We start from the raw sequence: 17,338 nt of genomic DNA, 5'->3' as shown, positions 1-17,338 counted from the left end.
CAGACAAGTCACCCCATCTCCGTAATAAACAAGACATCGAAAACAAACTTGTTGGTTCATTTAATTATTATTTTAATGTACAGTACATCCAAGGCATTGTATTGAACAATGAGGCATGTTGACAACACTCGTTAGTTAGAAATGGTATGGAAATCCTAGTCTGGTGGTTGAGGTTTTCTGTGAGGATTTCTAAGGAATATCTTGAGTGTCAATTAAGGCAAGATTATGAGTTTGTAAACTGAAACACAGACAGGCAAGCAAACCACAGAAATAAATCAGATGGCGCAGCACCTGTTTGCAAAGTAAAGTCACTGGAGCCATTACAGAAAAGGTCTATATAAACACACACAATGAACATCTGAACTGAAATGACCTCTGTCAACACAAGACTATATTCCGTGACCTAGTATTTCCGACGGAGAACCCCCCCCACCACAAATGAACAATGAATCTATAAATAAACCTACTACAAGCACTTTCTAAATATACCATTAACCAGTGATCTTGTTAGGATAAATCTTTTGATATTGGAAGAGACAAAACAATTCCTTTTAGCTGTTCTGAAAGCATATAAATGACATGTTCACTGACATTTCATTAAATCCACAAAGTCTGCTTTTAAAGTGGAACGAAAAGATTTTGAGGAAGCGCTTTCATCCCAACTCGCCACTTTATTTTATTTCGGAGACATTTTTATTTTTTTACCCACCCCACCCTGACATCACACTGAATGTCCTCGTTTCTTCAAACAAAGAACCAAAATGGACATGAGCCAACAACCAATACATGTGTCAAGAAAGAAATATGGCCAACATTTCTTAAAAATATAATTTGTTATATAAATATCATTAGGTAAAAATAAAGGTTTCTTGACACAGTCTGCAACCCAAACCCTTTTCATAAGTGCTGTCTGATCACAAATTCTGCTCACTTTGGCTTTTCTCAAAACGGGTTCATCCACAATATAAATTCTTCCCTTTTATTCAAAATATTTAGGACAGGTTAAGGTAGTGTTTTTCAGTCCTGATCCTGGAGACACACAGGGTGTGCAGGCTTTGTTCCAGACCAGCACTAACACACCTAAATACACCCATCAACAAGCTACTGGGCTGGAACAAATCCTGCATACCCTATAGATTTCCAGGACCAGGATAGAATAATACTGGGTTAAGATCAAGGCTCTACAGTGCATCCATTTTGATCGCATATATGCCTTAAGATTTTGCTGTGCGACATGGAATTTTTATTTAGGAGCACCAGTTCGCCTAGAATAATTAAGGATTGTAGCTTTCTTACCTCAAATATTTCTCAATGTGGTCCTACATTTCTTTGTGTGCACCTACATTTTTCAACTTAGGTGCACACGTGCTCCTTGTAAAAAATAAAATTAAGGCAATTTCACAGAACTCTGGGGCAGGTTCTCACAGCAAGTCTTTCATAGGAAGGAGTCATCTGAGGGGGGTGCGTAGGAAAAACCTAGGAAGGCATCATCAGCCTCCATTACACTGGCGTTGACTATGGCATGTTCAGTATAGCACACAGAGTTTGGAACGGTCTCATCTGTGAATTCTGGATCAAAGTTTGTGATGTCGTAAGGAGAATTCTGCAAAACAGGAAAGAGGAAAAAACAAACATCAGTTCATTCATGCTTGTGGTCTGGTGTTGCATCTGCCGTGTGTTGCCATACATCAGAATCACATGTAACCCTGAGAACATTTACCACATTGGGAGTGAATGGAGGTGGAACCTTTCTCTGTTCCAGGTCATCCCACTTGATCGCAGAGAAGAAGTTATGTGCTTTGATCTCATTCTGAAAAAAGAGAATAGATATTTTTCAGTTCTAGAACAACCAAGGCAAATGCTATTACTTCATACTGATGAAAGCGATGTAATGCAATCCATCTGCCAAGAAGAAATGAACATTGCCAGACACTGCAGCTATTGAGCAACTCCTGGTCATGACAATGTTTCTCCACCAGAGAGAGTCAGATGCCATCAGCTACAGCAATACATGAGTCACAGTTGTGAGACTATGAAGCATACTGCTGTGTTACTTAAATAAATGGTAGCTTGGGATCTAGAGCACTGTAGGCTGCTGAGGGGAGAACAGCTCACAATAATGGACGGAACGGAGCAAATGGAATGGCATCAAACACCTGGAAACCATAGGTTTTATGTAATTGTTACCATTCCAACTATTCCGCTCCATTCACACCATGATCCCGCACTCTCCAAGTAAGGTGCCACCAACCTCTTGTGACTTCGAGGAAGGTCAATTTGTGTGTATTTAGTGAGTTTGGAGTATTTAAAAAGTCTTGGGTCACTGGAATATTTTCACAACTAAATGAGATGGGTGACATAAAACCATAAACCACTGCCATGCTGTGAGGGTCACCACTCACAAAGTCGTCTCTGGAGCCCAGTCTGTGTGTGCCGTCCTTCTCCAGTAGAGCCTGCAGGAGGGACCAGGCCGTGTTGGACGCTCCGGGACGCATCATCAGGGGTTTGTGGAGGATGTTTTCATACATCTCATGGGTGTCTCTGCTGTAGAACGGAGGCTGTAGAACAGAGGGGAGATAGATGTGTGTTACTGTTAAGACAGTGTGTGATCAGGCATTATGTCAAGGGTGTGTTCTGTCCGTACATATTGTGCCTGTTTTCAATGTCTACTACTGTAACTCACCAGGCCAAAGAGCATTTCATAGAGCACTGATCCTAGACACCACCAGTCCACTGTGTTGTCATACGGTTGTTTCCTCAGGACCTCTGGAGCTAGGTACTAGGGGGGTTAAATAAATTAGCAATGACAGGCCTTTTCAGTCTCAATCCAGAACAGTGGTCCAGACATTAAAAAAGGTTATTATGCCTTATTACATATGCTGTCCTGGAAAACATGTTCAACATTACCTCAGGTGTCCCACAAAATGTGCTTGTCGTCTCGGCTTGGGAAATGCCTTCCTTGCACAATCCAAAGTCCGTCAAAACTATATGTCCCTTTAAAGAACGGGAGTCAGGGACAATTTTAGACAGTGTTTGCCACCATTATCCTCAGTCAGAACTGAAGAATATACATTTTCTTTGTGGAATTTTGGCCAGAGTAGCCAACTCTCAGGACACTCGCAATTTCCTCAGTCTCAATAAGGCCGGTCAGGAAACGCATTAGTTAAACAATCAAATCACAAACGTTCTCTTCTAAACTGAAAATGACACTGCCATTCGTGTGAGATGTGTTAGCTGGTGAAGACTTAGGCTTCACCACAGACACATGCTTTCTTTATAACCTGTTGGATTGGTTAGTTTGAGACATTCATCTCATAATTTTTTCCAATGACTAAACGTCCCTTTTCAGGACCCTGGCTTTAAACGGTAATTTGTCAAATTCAAAATAACTTCACAGATCTTCATTGTAAAGGGTTTAAACACTGTTTCCCATGCTTGTTCAATGAACCATAAACAATTAATGAACATGCACCTGTGGAACGGTCGTTAAGACACTAACAGCTTAGGCAATTAAGGTCACAGTTATGAAAACGTAGGACACTAAAGAGGCCTTTCTACTGACTCTGAGAAAACACCAAAAGAAAGATGCCCAGGGGCCCTGCTCATCTGCGTGAACGTGCCTTAGGCATGCTGCAATGAGCCATGAGGACTGCAGATGTGGCCAGGGTAATTATTTGCAATGTCCGTACTGTGAGACGCCTAAGAGGGAGACAGGACGGACAGCTAATCGTCCTCGCAGTGGCAGACCACGTGTAACAACACTTGCACATGATCGGTACATCTGAACATCACAACTGCGGGACAGGTACAGGATAGCAACAACTGCCCGAGTTACACCAGGAACGCACAATCCCTCCATCAGTGCTTAGACTGTCCGCAATAGGCTGAGAGAGGCTGGACCGAGGGCTTGTATGCCTGTTGTAAGGCAGGTCCTCACCAGACATCACTGGCAACAATGTCGCCTATGGGCACAAACCGACCGTCGCTGGACTAGACAGGACTGGCAAAAAGTGCTCTTCACTGACGAGTCACGGTTTTGTCTCACCAGGGGTGATAGTCGGATTCGCGGTTATCTTTCAAGGAATGAGTGTTACACCGAGGACGGTACTCTGGAGCGGGATAGATTTGGAGGTGAAGGGTCCATCATGGTCTGGGGTGGTGTGTCACAGAATCATCGGACTGAGCTTGTTGTCATTGCAGGCAATCTCAATGCTGTGCATTACAGGGAAGACATCCTCCTCCCTCATGTGGTACCCTTCCTGCAGGCTCATCCTGACATGAACCTCCAGCATGACAATTCCACCAGCCATACAGCCCCCCTCCCCCTTTGTTCTGGGACACAATATTCCATTTCTGTTAGTTACATGTCTGTGGATCTTGTTCATACAAATATTTACACATGTTAAGTTTGCTGAAAATAAAAGCAGTTGACAGTGTGAGGACGTTTCTTTTTTTGCTGAGTTTAGTAGTAAACACGGAAAACATTTAAACTCTACAAAAATATAAAAACGCAACAATTTAAAAGATTTTACAAAGTTAGTTCATCTAAAGAAATCAGTCAATTAAAAAAAATTATTAGGCCCTAATCTATGGATTTTACATGACTGGGAATACAGATATGCATCTGTTGGTCCCAGATAAAACATATATATTTTTTTTTTTTAAAGTTAGGGGCGTGGATCAGAAAACCAGTCAGTATCTAGTGAGACCACCATTTGCCTCATGCAGAGCAACGCATCTCCTTCGCATAGAGTTGATCAGTCTGTGGAATGTTGTCCCACTCCTCTTCAATGGCTGTGCGAAGTTGTTGGATATCAAATCCATTTTATTTGTCACGTGCCGCATACAACCGGTGTAGTAGCACTTACAAGCCCTTAACCAACAATGCAGTTCAAGAAATAGAGTTAAGAAAATATTGACTAAATAAACTAAAGTAAAAAATAAAATAAAAAGTAACAAAATAACAATAACAAATATTGGCACAAACTAGAACACGCCGTCTTACAAGTTGAGCCAAAGCATCCAAAACATTTTCAATGGGTGACATGTCTGGTGAGTATGCAGGTCATGGAATAAATGGTAAATTTTCAGCTTCCAGGAGTTGAGTACAGATCCTTGCTACATTATCATGCTGAAACATGAGGTGATGGCGAAGGATGAATGGCACAATGGGCCTCAGGATCTCGTCACGGTTTCTCTGCGCATTCATATTGCCATTGATAAAATCCAATTGTGTTCGTTGTCCGTAGCTCATGCCTACCCATACCATAACCCCGCTGCCACCACATGGCACTCTGTTCACAACGTTGACATCAGCAAACCGCCTGCCCACACAACACATTACACATAATCGGTTGTGAGGCCGGTTGGAAGTGCTGTCAAATTCTCTTAAATAACGTGAGAGGTGGTTTATGGTAGAGAAATTAAATTCTGTGGACATTCCTGCTCTAGTGGACATTCCTGCAGGCAGCATGCAAATTGCACGCTCCCTCAAAAATTGAGACCTCTGTGGCATTGTGTTGTGTGACAAAACTGCACATTTAAGAGTGGCCTTTTATTGTCCCCAGCACAAGGTGCACCTGTGTAATGATCATGCTGTTTAATCAGCTTCTTGATATGCCACAACTATCAGGTGGATGGATTATCTCGGCAAAGGAGAAATGCACACTAACAGTGATGTAAACAAATGTGTGCACACATTTTGATAGAAATAGGCTTTTGTGCATATGGAACATTTCTGGGATCTTTTATTTCAGCTCATGAAAACATGGGACCAACATGTTGAATTTATATATTTTTTTCAGTGTAGTAAAGGCTAAACTAAAGTAAACACTTTCCTTGAGGTTAAACTGATATGCAGAATTATTTGGGGTAATGTTAAAATACCAGGTAAACTACATTAATGGGAGGAGGATTTCAGTTGTCAAGATACATTTGTACGAAGGCAGTTGTTAAGCAAAAAGATTGCTAATGCAGTTTCGATTGCATACAGCCCTAAGCTACTCCACATATAAAACAGATGACTTATGCACTGGAAATTAGTTAGGATGTCACACTTACTTCAAAGTCGAGAAGGATATTTTCTGGCTTCAAGTCCCTGTGAAAAAACAAACATGAACATTATCCAACGTTGTTGATATTGGATAATAGAACTGTGCTTAATGGATTACAAGAGCTATTATCTTCCTACTTCTGGGCAACAGAGGATATCAAAACAATCATCAAGAGAGGTTTCTTTAATCCCAGCGATTTGCATCCAGTTGATATCAATTTACATGAGTCACTGAACCAGCATTACACTAAACCGGGGGTGGCAGGTAGCATAGTGGTTAGAGCGTTGGGCCAGTAACCAAAAGGTTGCTGGATCGAATCCCCGAGCTGACAAGGTAAAAATCTGTCATTCTGCCCCTGAACAAGGCAGTTAACCCACTGTTCCCCAGTAGGCCGTCATTGAAAATAAGAATTTGTTCTAGACTTGCCTAGTTAAAGGTTACACAAACTGAAACGACAGGCAAAGTGGTTTGCTTGAGGGACTATGGGGACAGACCCATGTTGAGGGAAAATTGACTTCACATGTTTTTATTTAGCGAGGCAAGTCAATTCAGAAGAAATTCTTATTTACAATGACGGCCTCCTGTAGGGACGAGGATTAAACATTTAAATGTGGGACAAAAACACACATCATGACAAGAGACACCACCACACTACACACCAGACCTAAGACAACATGGTAGCAGCACAAACATGCGTTACGTTCCCCAGCTCAAACAGAATGGGAACTAACAGTCACTCACCAACAACCAAAACAAAACATGTAGGGCTTTCCCACTAACAAGATGGCAACCAGCACAGGTTCCAACACTTTCCCACTAACAAGATGGCAACCAGCACAGGTGTAACACATACTGAGGTGACACCAATCAGTGCACCCTACGTGCTAAAGTCTGACCTCAAAAAACATAAATGTAAAAACTAAAACCTGCACATGGTATAAACATTGTTCGGCACAGACAACAACACAAAGGGCAAAAAAGGTAGAGAACAATACGTCCGTTAATGAACGACTTTACACGTGCTGCAACCATGACAGCAGTGACATTGGACTTATTAAACATTACTACAGCCGACCTCTTGAAAAAGAAACACTTCAAATATCAAAGTTCCAGGAATTTCACAAAAGACGCTATTTGAAGTTGGACTTTTCCCACTAATTAAAAAGGGGATGTGTGTTGCATTCATTTCTCATTCAGGATATTTCATGTGGAAACTGTTTCACGACATAGGAAACCTTAGAACATGTCTAACATTCAAATCAAATATTATTGCTTGTGTTCCTAGCTGCAACAGTGCAGTAATATCTAACAATACTCACATCTAAAATAATGGAATTAAGAAATATTAGGACGAGCAATGTCAGAGTGGCATTGACTAAAATACATTAGAATAGAATACAGTATACACATGTGAAATGAGTAAAACAGTAGTGGCTAGTGTTCTATTCTTAAAGTGACCAGTGATTCCAAGTCCATGTACATACATAGGGCAGCAGAATCTAAGGTGCAGGTTTGAGTAACCGGGTGGTAGCTGGCTCAGGATGGCATTCACTCTCTACTACAGACCTTTAGCCAACTGGTGTACCAGAGCCAAGACAACCAGCCAGCCTGTCCACATGGGTGACTCACTTATCCAATACAGCCTTTGCCACTGACTGGATTTGAACCTGGGACTCCTGCACACCTCAAGACCGGGTTTGCCTGTTGAGCCAAAGCCCATGCTCAGGCAAGGTTACTCATCACACACTCATACACTGAGTATACCAAACATTAGGAACACCGTCCTAATATTGAGTTTGCCCTAATATTGAGTTTGCCCTCAGAAGAGCCTCAATTCTTCAGGGCATGGACTCTACATGGTGTTTTGATTGCGTTCCACAGGGTTGCTGGCCCATGTCGACTCCAATGCTTCCCTCAGTTGTGTCAAGTTGTCTGGATGTCCTTTGGGTGGTGGACCATTCTTAATACACACGGGAAACTGTTGAACTTGAAAAACCCAGCAGTGTTGCAGTTCTTGACACAAACCTTTGCGCATGGCACCTACTACGATACCCCATTCAAAGGCACTTAAATCCTTTGTCTTGCCCATTCACACTCAATGGCACACATACACAATCCATGTCTCAAGGTTTAAAGATCCTTCTTTAACCTGTCTCCTCCCCTTCATCTACACAGATTGAAGTAGATTTAACAAGTGACATCAATAAGGGATCATATCTTTCACCTGGATTCACTTGGTCAGTCGATATAATGGAAAGAGCAGGTGTTCTTAATGTTTTGTATACATACACGCAATCCATGTACCTGTAAACTATGTTGAGAGAATGCAGATAGCCCAGTGCGCTTGCCATTTCTGCGATGTAGAACTTGGCTCTGGGTTCCGGAAAGGTCCGTTCTTTTTGAAGATGGAAGAAAAGCTGGAATGATAGAATACAGCCACAGTGCCAGTGAGACATTACAGAGGAATAAAGGAAACTGCCAAAATAAAGGAAACGCCAACATAAAATGTCTTAATAGGGCGTTGGGCCGCCAGAACAGCTTCAATGTGCCTTGGCATAGATTCGCAAGTGTCTGGAACTCTATTGGAGGGATATGACACCATTCTTACATGAGAAATTCCATAATTTGGAGTTTTGTTCATGGCGGTGGAAAACGCTGGTTCAGTTGGGTTAAGATCTGGTGACTGACACACACACACACCCTTTAAACACCCTATGCTCCTTTGAGACCTCTTTCAAAGTCACTGAGATGTCCTCTTCTAGCCATGGTAGCCAAAATAATGCACAACTGGGCATTTTTATACATAACCCTAAGCACGATAGGATGTGTTAATTGCTTAATTAACTCAGGAACCACACCTGTGTGGAAGCGCCTGCTTTCAAAAGACTTTGTATCCCTCATTTACTCAAGTGTTTCCTTTATTTTGGCAGTACATCATAATAAATGAACGGACAGAGTATGGAGTGATATTTAGCCCAGGTTGCTAACAACAATTGTAGCCGAGTCATGACACAGAGCCGTGGGTCAAACTTCCTGCCCTGTCTGCAAATTCCACATCACAATTACAATTGACTCAAGCAGCAAGTTTGGGAGATTAACTAAGTGCTAGCATCAACATGACATGAACTATGAGATTAGCCTCTGCACTCTGGAAAACTGGAAAGGCAACACAGATTCAGTGGTTTCGGAGGAGATAGAGCCTAGTCCCCCCAGCTAAAGCACATACTGATGACAACGATAATGAAAGGAGTTAGCCTACAAATCTGGGATCAGGGAAATCCATAGACCTCAGTAGCTTTTTTGTAGACATCTATAATATTTTAATACTGTCAAAATATTTATACAGACTGGCCATTCATTACACCAAGGTTAGAGAAACATTACAAACCTTCAATCATCCTGCCAATTACTCTTAGTTTTGGCTCTTTCTGACAGTCCCAAAATGGCATAAAAATGTGAATAAATATTTTTAACATTGCACTAATGGCCAGGATGTGCTTATTCAAATGTGGAAATTCAGCTCCCACCTCCTATACTGCACAGTTCCTTTTATTGAAAAAGAAGCTTTGAAATGTGTGGGTTTTTTAACACTTAAATGGTAGATTGGGAGTGGGTCGCAGCTGATTCCTTTTGAAGTGTATAAACTAAACAGGCTATAAACTCTATGTAAATGTTTACAGTTTACTGTCAACACTGGGATAGGGGTAAGCAGCATATCCTGGATCAGTGGTTTAATATTGGGATAGGGGTAAGCAGCATATCCTGGATCAGTGGTTTAATATTGGGATAGGGGCAAGTAGCATATCCTGGATCAGTGGTTTAATATTGGGATAGGGGTAAGCAAGCATATCCTGGATCAGTGGTTTAGTATTGGGATAGGGGTAAGCAGCATATCCTGGATCAGTGGTTTAATATTGGGATAGGGGTAAGCAGCATATCCTGGATCAGTGGTTTAATATTGGGATAGGGGCAAGTAGCATATCCTGGATCAGTGGTTTAGTATTGGGATAGGGGTAAGCAGCATATCCTGGATCAGTGGTTTAATATTGGGATAGGGGTAAGCAGCATATCCTGGATCAGTGGTTTAATATTGGGATAGGGGCAAGTAGCATATCCTGGATCAGTGGTTTAATATTGGGATAGGGGCAAGTAGCATATCCTGGATCAGTGGTTTAATATTGGGATAGGGGTAAGCAAGCATATCCTGGATCAGTGGTTTAGTATTGGGATAGGGGTAAGCAGCATATCCTGGATCAGTGGTTTAATATTGGGATAGGGGTAAGCAGCATATCCTGGATCAGTGGTTTAATATTGGGATAGGGGCAAGTAGCATATCCTGGATCAGTGGTTTAGTATTGGGATAGGGGTAAGCAGCATATCCTGGATCAGTGGTTTAATATTGGGATAGGGGTAAGCAGCATATCCTGGATCAGTGGTTTAGTATTGGGATAAGCAGCATATCCTGGATCAGTGGTTTAATATTGGGATAGGGGTAAGCAGCATATCCTGGATCAGTGGTTTAATATTGGGATAGGGGCAAGTAGCATATCAAGGATCAGTGGTTTAATATTGGGATAGGGGCAAGTAGCATATCATGGATCAGCATTAAGTGGTTAAATCTACCTTGAGTTATGTTCTTTGTACCACTGGACATAAGAAATGTCTTCAGCCAAAGTTGAAAAACACTTCTTTATGATTAAAAACCAGGCTGTTTTGTTAGCACCAAGAGTTGTAACCGGTTCAGGGAACAGAACCGAAAACTGGAAAATAACAGAATTATTAGAGGAACAAAACCCGAACGGAATGATCTATACTGTTCCGGAACAGAACCATTATTTTAAAAGCATGGGAACTGGTTAATAACATTATTTTACATTCCGGACATTTTTTTCCAGTCTCACAAAAAAAATTACAACAAAGCTCCTATGCACTCTGTCCCTCAGAAATGTATTCCAGTGTCTGCCTGCCAGCTGGAAATCTTTGCCAGTGGGTGTGCGTAGGCTACCTGCCCCTCCCCTCTGAAGCATAGGTTACTATAGCCTACTGACAACTTGACATAGGTTACTATAGCCTACTGACGACGTTACATACAGTGGGCTCCAAAATTACTGGCAACCTTGACTGGCAACGCACAAACAATACTTTAAAAAATATAAACAATATAAACTACTGGTCAAAAGTTTTAGAATACCTACTCATTCAAGGGTTTTTCTTTATTTTAACTATTTTCTACATTGTAGAATAATAGTGAATACATCAAAACTATGAAATAACGTAGTAACCAAAATATATGTTATATTTGAGATTCTTCATATATCCACCCTTTGCCGTCATGTCAGCTTTGCACATTCTTGGCATTCTCTCAACCAGCTTCAGTCATCTGGAATGCATTTCAATTAACAGTGAATTTGTGGAATTTCTTTCCTCCTCAATGCGTTTTAGCCAATCAGTTGTGTTGTGACATGGTAGGGTTGGTATACAGAAGATAGCCCTACTTGGTAAAATACCAAGTCCATATTATGGCAAGAACAGCTCATATAAGCAAAGAGAAACGACAATCAATCATTACTTTAAGACATGAAGGTCAGTCAATACGGAACAGTTCAAGAACTTTGAAAGTTTCTTCAAGTGCAGTCGCAAAAACCATCAAGCGCTATGAAAAAAACTGGCTCTCATGAGGACCACCACAGGAAAGGAAGACCCAGAGTTACCTCTGCTGCAGAGGATAAGTTCATTAGAGTTACCAGCCTCAGAAATTGCAGGCCAAATTAAATGCTTCAGAGTTCAGGTAACAGACACATCTCAACGTCAACTGTTCAGAGGAGACTGCGTGAATCAGGCCTTCATGGTCAAATTGCTGCAAATAAATCACTACTGAGGGACACCAATAATAAGAAGAGACTTGCTTGGGCCAAGAAACACGAGCGGTGAAAATTTGTTCTTTGGTCTGGAGTCCAAATTGAAGATTTTTGGTTCCAACTGCCGTGTCTGTGAGATGCGGTGTGGGTAAAACGGGTGATCTCCGTGTGTGTATTTTCTACCGTAAAGCACGGAGGAGGTGTTATGGTGTTGGGGTGCTTTGATGGTGACACTGTCTGTGATTTATTTAGAATTCAAGGCACACTTAACTAGCATGGCTACCACAGCATTCTGCAGCAATACGCCATCCCATCTGGTTTGGTTTTGGTGGGACTATCATTTGTTTTTCAACAGGACAATGACCCAACACACCTCCAGGCTGGAAAAGGACTATTTTACCAAGGAGAGTGATGGTGCTGCAGCAGATGACCCGTCCTCCACATTCCCCCGATCTCAACCAAATGAGATGGTTTGGGATGAGTTGGACTGCATAGTGAAGGAAAAGCAGCTAACAAGTGCTCAGCATATATGGGAACTCCTTCAAGACTATTGGAAAAGCATTCCAGTTGAAGCTGGTTGAGAGAATGCCAAAAGTATGCAAAGCTGTCATCAAGGCAAAGGGTGGATATTTGAAGAATCTCAAATATAAAATATATTTTGATTTGTTTAACACGTTTTTGGTTACTACATGATTCCATGTTGTTTCATAGTTTTGCCGTCTTCACTATTATTCTATGATGTAGAAAATAGTAAAAAATTAAGAAAAACCATTGAATGAGAAGGTGTTCTAAAAATTGACAGGGAGTGTAATTATAGAGAGAAACTCAAAATACCAACATGTGAGAAAAACTGTACTTAAAATTTCAATGGAACTAACCAAAATCATACAATTATTTAATACAAAATACATTTAACCAAAATCAAGGTTTCATAAGTATTGGCACTCCTCATTTAGTACTTAGTGCAACCACCTCTGGCAAGGATAACAGCACGGAGTCTTATCCTGTAATGTTTGACAAGGTTAAGGAACATATATGGAGGGATTTTGGACCATTCCTCTATGCAGATCCTTTCAAGATCCTTCACATTCTTGGTTTTGCGGTTATCAACTGCCCTCTTCCACTCAGCCCACAGGTTTTCAATTGGATTGAGGTCCAGCAACAGATGGTCACAGAACCATTTCTGTGTGGATCTTGAGGTATGTTTTGGGTCATTGTCTTGTTGGAAAGTCCACCTACGGCCAAGTCCCAGCCTTCTGGCAGAGGCAACCAGATTGTCAGCCAAAATTGCTTGATACTTGGTGGAATTCATTATGCCATTAATCTTAACCAGTGCCCCTGGACGTCTGGAATTAAAACAGCCCCAAAACATCACTGACCTACCACCATATTTCACCGTGGGTATGAGGTGTATACATCTCTGTTTCAACGCCAAACATGCTATTGCTGTATCTGACCAAAACATTCCATTTTGGTCTTCTGACCAGAGCACCTTCTTTCAGTCATAATTTAAATGACGTTTGGCAAACACCAAGTGCTTGAGTCTGTGTCTTGGGGTCAGAAAGGGCTTTCTTCTGGCAACCCTTCCAAAGAGCCTGTGGAGGTGGCATCTGATGGTGCTTTTTGAAACCTGGTGACCCCAAGACGGTGACCCCAGAAGCCACCAAGGCCTGCAATTCTCTCACAGTGATTCTTGGGGATTGTGTTGCTTCTCTCGCCATCCTCCTCCCTATCCTGGGGGGCAAAATGTATGTGTCCTCTACCCGTGAGGTTTTCAACTGTTCCATATCTTTTGATTAAAAAAAATAATTTCCCTGACAGTGCTCAGTGGTATATTTAATCGTTTGTGGATCTTCTTGTAGCCATTACCAGATTTATGAAGGTCTACGACCATCTGTCTCTTTTGAACTGCCAGTTCTTTTGTTTTCTTCATGGTGTTGGATGACAAAGGGATATTGCATGAGTGTTACCTCATTTTTATACCCTTGTGAAACAGGAAGTGATGTAATGGCTCAATATAGTTCCTTAAGACTTAGATACACTTAAATAAGTGGAATTTAATTCCTAGTTTAATTTTGGTAGATGTTATTTAAAATAATCTTTAAGGGTGCCATTAACTATGAAACCTTGATTTGGAGGACATTGATTTTTTATTAACTCAATAAATGATTTTGGTGGGTTCCATTGAAACATTAATAAAGTACAGTATTTCTCACGTTGGTATTTTGAGTTTCTCTATAATTATATTGTTTATATTTGTTAAGTATTGTTTGTGCATTGCCAGTCAGGGGTGCCAGTAATTTTGGAGCCCAATGTAGGTTACTGTAGACTACTGACGATGTTATATAGGTTACTGTAGCCTACTGACAATGTTACAAGCATGATTCAGAAATTAGGGAGAGATGTTTAAAATAATAGATTAACTTTTTTAATGCTAGTTAAGGCTACAATAGTTGAAAAAGAAAAGGAGAGCCTCACACTCATTTTATAACCGACATTGACAGACAAGCCGCCTTCATCAGGGTATAATGCCAAACACTGCGGGTCACTAGATTATATACTTTGAAAGGACACCGACAGGTGTCTGTAATCATGGCCAGGTGTGGCTTGGTTGATTTACAGATATAAATAGAACTTGTAAAAAGCATGAATGAATAACATACGATCATAGATACAATGGATAGCAAAAACACAATCACAAGAATGGCTTCAGATCAGTTTCTACGTTGAGACCGACGGGAACAAGTGTCTTTAAATTAAAGATCCAGGCAGCCTCTTGTTTTAACAATAAATTGTCAAGGTCACCCCCTCTCCAAGGGAGGTTGACGTGTTTGATGGTGATACAGAGAAGGGACGAAATAGAGTGGTTCGCTTCCAAAAAAGTGGGCTGCAACTGGGTACATCACATTTTTGCAACTAATGGTGCTACGATGCTCAGAGATTCTTACTTTTAATTTGCGCTTTGTATTACACACATTTTTTACCACAAGGACAAAGGATATATAACTGCCTTAGTGGAGCACGTGATAACACCTTTGATTGGGATCGGTTAGACGTGTTTAAGTTTAAGTTTAAGCTCTGGTCCATGGCTAAACCAACTCGGAAGTTCAAAGTTCATCCATAGAAGCCACTCCTCCGTTGGTATAATTATGTGGGCCTAATTAAGATAATGTATGTCATAACAAGATGCCCATCAAGGCAAGCTTCCTCCAACCTCTTTCCACACCTGAAAAATTAAAAAAATACCATTTCAAAGGTTTAAAAAGGAACGATATAAACCGCTACTTTTTTGGTACGAAACGGTTCAGAACTTTATTTTCCTGGTCAGAACGGAACGAAACGATTGGACAATAAGTTCCAGCCCCTGGTCAGCACCACTGGGACTCAGGTCAGGGGTCATTTCCTAGGGACCTTTTCAGCAGGGTTCCGGTGTTGTATTATTCTGAGTTTCCCTACTTGAGCTCAGTGACAACACTGTGGTTCTCCATTATTCATAGGAGTGAAACTACTCACTTCTCCCCCGTTGACGAAATCTAAGACGAAGTACAACTTGTCTGTCGTCTGGAAGGAATAATGCAAGCCGACCAGGAATGGGTGTTTTACATTCTTCAGTAGCACGTTGCGCTCCGCCATGATGTGTTTTTGCTGGTGGAAACAGGAGAAATTGTATTGGTGGTGTGAACATAGAAATAACGTACCCAACATTGAGAAACAGAGTAATAACACTTCAGAATAAATTACCTCTCTCCTGTTGAGAATGACCCTTTTCTGCAGGACCTTGATTGCGTAATACTTCCCGTCCAGTTTCCGTTTTGCAAGGAGAACCTTCACGTGGGAGAGAATATAAAAGTATGGTGTTAAATTGTAGTTAAAACCCCTCAGTTACCACATCAGGGACAATACACTTCCAACACTGAGGCAGTGAAATTACAGAACTGTAAGACTATCACTTCCCAAATGGAAAGGCCATCTACTGATAGACAAAGAAGTAAAACAGCATTCCTTACCACACTGGTAAGAGCAAACAAAAAATGTCATTGTTTGTGTTGCTGTGGAGTTTCTCTTCACATTGAACTACTTTAAGACAAAAGCAGTGCTAATTGTGGCACTTTTTTGTTGATTTTGTCTAGTTTTATTAATTTAGACTAAAATATAATTAAGGTCTTAGTCACATTGTCATTTGAATAATGATTTAATCTAGTTATTGTCAAAATGACACAGCTGGCCATTTTCGTCAACTAAATGCCTTACATTTGAGTCACATTACATTTGTATTGCCTCAAACTATAGTAAACATAAATCACTGGCTTCCATGTCCACAAACATAAATAGTATTGTCCAACCAACATATTTTTCTGCATAACATCGTATTCTTTTCCCAACAGCAGAAACATGACACAAATACAGTGCATTCGGAAAGTATTCATACTCCTTCCCTTTATCCACATTGTTACGTTACATCCTTACTCTAAAATGGATTAAAGAAAACATTTTCCTCATCAAGCTACACACAATACCTCAATGGCAAAGGCACAAAAGGTTTAGAAATTTTACCGAATGTATTAAAAATATAAAACAGAAATACCTTATTTACATAAGTATTCAGACCCTTTGCTATAATACTCAAAATGGAGCTCAGGTGCATCCTGTTTCCATTGATCATCCTTGAGATGTTTCTACAACTTAATTGGAGTCCACCGGTGGTAAATTCAATTGATTGGACATGATTTGGAAAGGCACACATCTGCCTTTATAAATATAAGGTCCCACAGTTGACATTGCATGTCAGAGCAAAAACCAAGCCAATTCAAAGGAATTGTCCGTAGAGCAAAGAAAGGATTGTGTCGAGGCACAGATTTGGGGAAGGGTGCAAAAAGAGTTGTGCAGCATTGATGGTCCCCAAGAACACAATGGTTCCAAGAACACAGCATTGATGGTCCCCAAGAACACAATGGCCTCCGTCATTCTAAAATGGAAGTTGTTTTGAACCACCAAGACTCTTCCGAGAGCTGGCCGCCCGGCCAAACTGAGCAATCGGGGAAGAGCCTCGGTCAAGGAGGTGACCAAGAACACGATAATCACTGACAGAGCTCCAGAGTTCCTCTGTGGAGATGGGAGAACCTTCCAGAAGGACAACCATCTCTGCAGCACTCCACCAATCAGGTCTTTATGGTAGAGTGGCCAGACAGAAGCCACTCCTCAGTAAAAGGCACATGACAGCCTGCTTGGAGTTTGCCAAAAGGCACCTAAAGGACTCTCAGACCATGTTAAACAAGATTATCTGGCCTGATGAAACAAAGATGAACTCTTTGGCCTGAATGTCAAGCGTAACGTCTGGAGGAAACATGGCACCATCCCTACGGTGAAGAAGGGTGGTGGCAGCATCATGCTGTGGGGATGTTTTTCAGCGGCAGGGACTGGGAGACT

General features: G+C 41.2%; 1 protein-coding gene across 3 annotated transcripts in view; it reads right to left on the bottom strand.

Annotated features, from left to right (window-relative positions):
* Nucleotides 1–45: 45 nt before the first annotated feature.
* The window catches only part of LOC115130140 (serine/threonine-protein kinase Sgk3-like), a 35,883-nt gene continuing 18,590 nt past the window's right edge, over nucleotides 46–17,338 (bottom strand). For all 3 annotated transcript variants that reach the window (XM_029660942.2, XM_029660943.2, XM_065019365.1), the window contains exons 9-17: nucleotides 15,653–15,736; nucleotides 15,425–15,556; nucleotides 8,358–8,470; nucleotides 6,061–6,097; nucleotides 2,908–2,994; nucleotides 2,684–2,779; nucleotides 2,403–2,558; nucleotides 1,721–1,810; nucleotides 46–1,603 (exon numbers count right to left, since the gene is read on the bottom strand). In XM_029660942.2, the coding sequence (XP_029516802.1) occupies nucleotides 1,436–1,603; nucleotides 1,721–1,810; nucleotides 2,403–2,558; nucleotides 2,684–2,779; nucleotides 2,908–2,994; nucleotides 6,061–6,097; nucleotides 8,358–8,470; nucleotides 15,425–15,556; nucleotides 15,653–15,736 (963 nt within the window). In that variant the 3' untranslated portion in view covers nucleotides 46–1,435. The remainder of the gene's footprint in view (nucleotides 1,604–1,720; nucleotides 1,811–2,402; nucleotides 2,559–2,683; nucleotides 2,780–2,907; nucleotides 2,995–6,060; nucleotides 6,098–8,357; nucleotides 8,471–15,424; nucleotides 15,557–15,652; nucleotides 15,737–17,338) is intronic.

The sequence above is a fragment of the Oncorhynchus nerka genome, linkage group LG6 (assembly GCF_034236695.1).
Source record: "Oncorhynchus nerka isolate Pitt River linkage group LG6, Oner_Uvic_2.0, whole genome shotgun sequence".
NCBI classification, from domain to species: domain Eukaryota; kingdom Metazoa; phylum Chordata; class Actinopteri; order Salmoniformes; family Salmonidae; genus Oncorhynchus; species Oncorhynchus nerka.
This window is presented reverse-complemented; position numbering and strand designations above follow the sequence as displayed.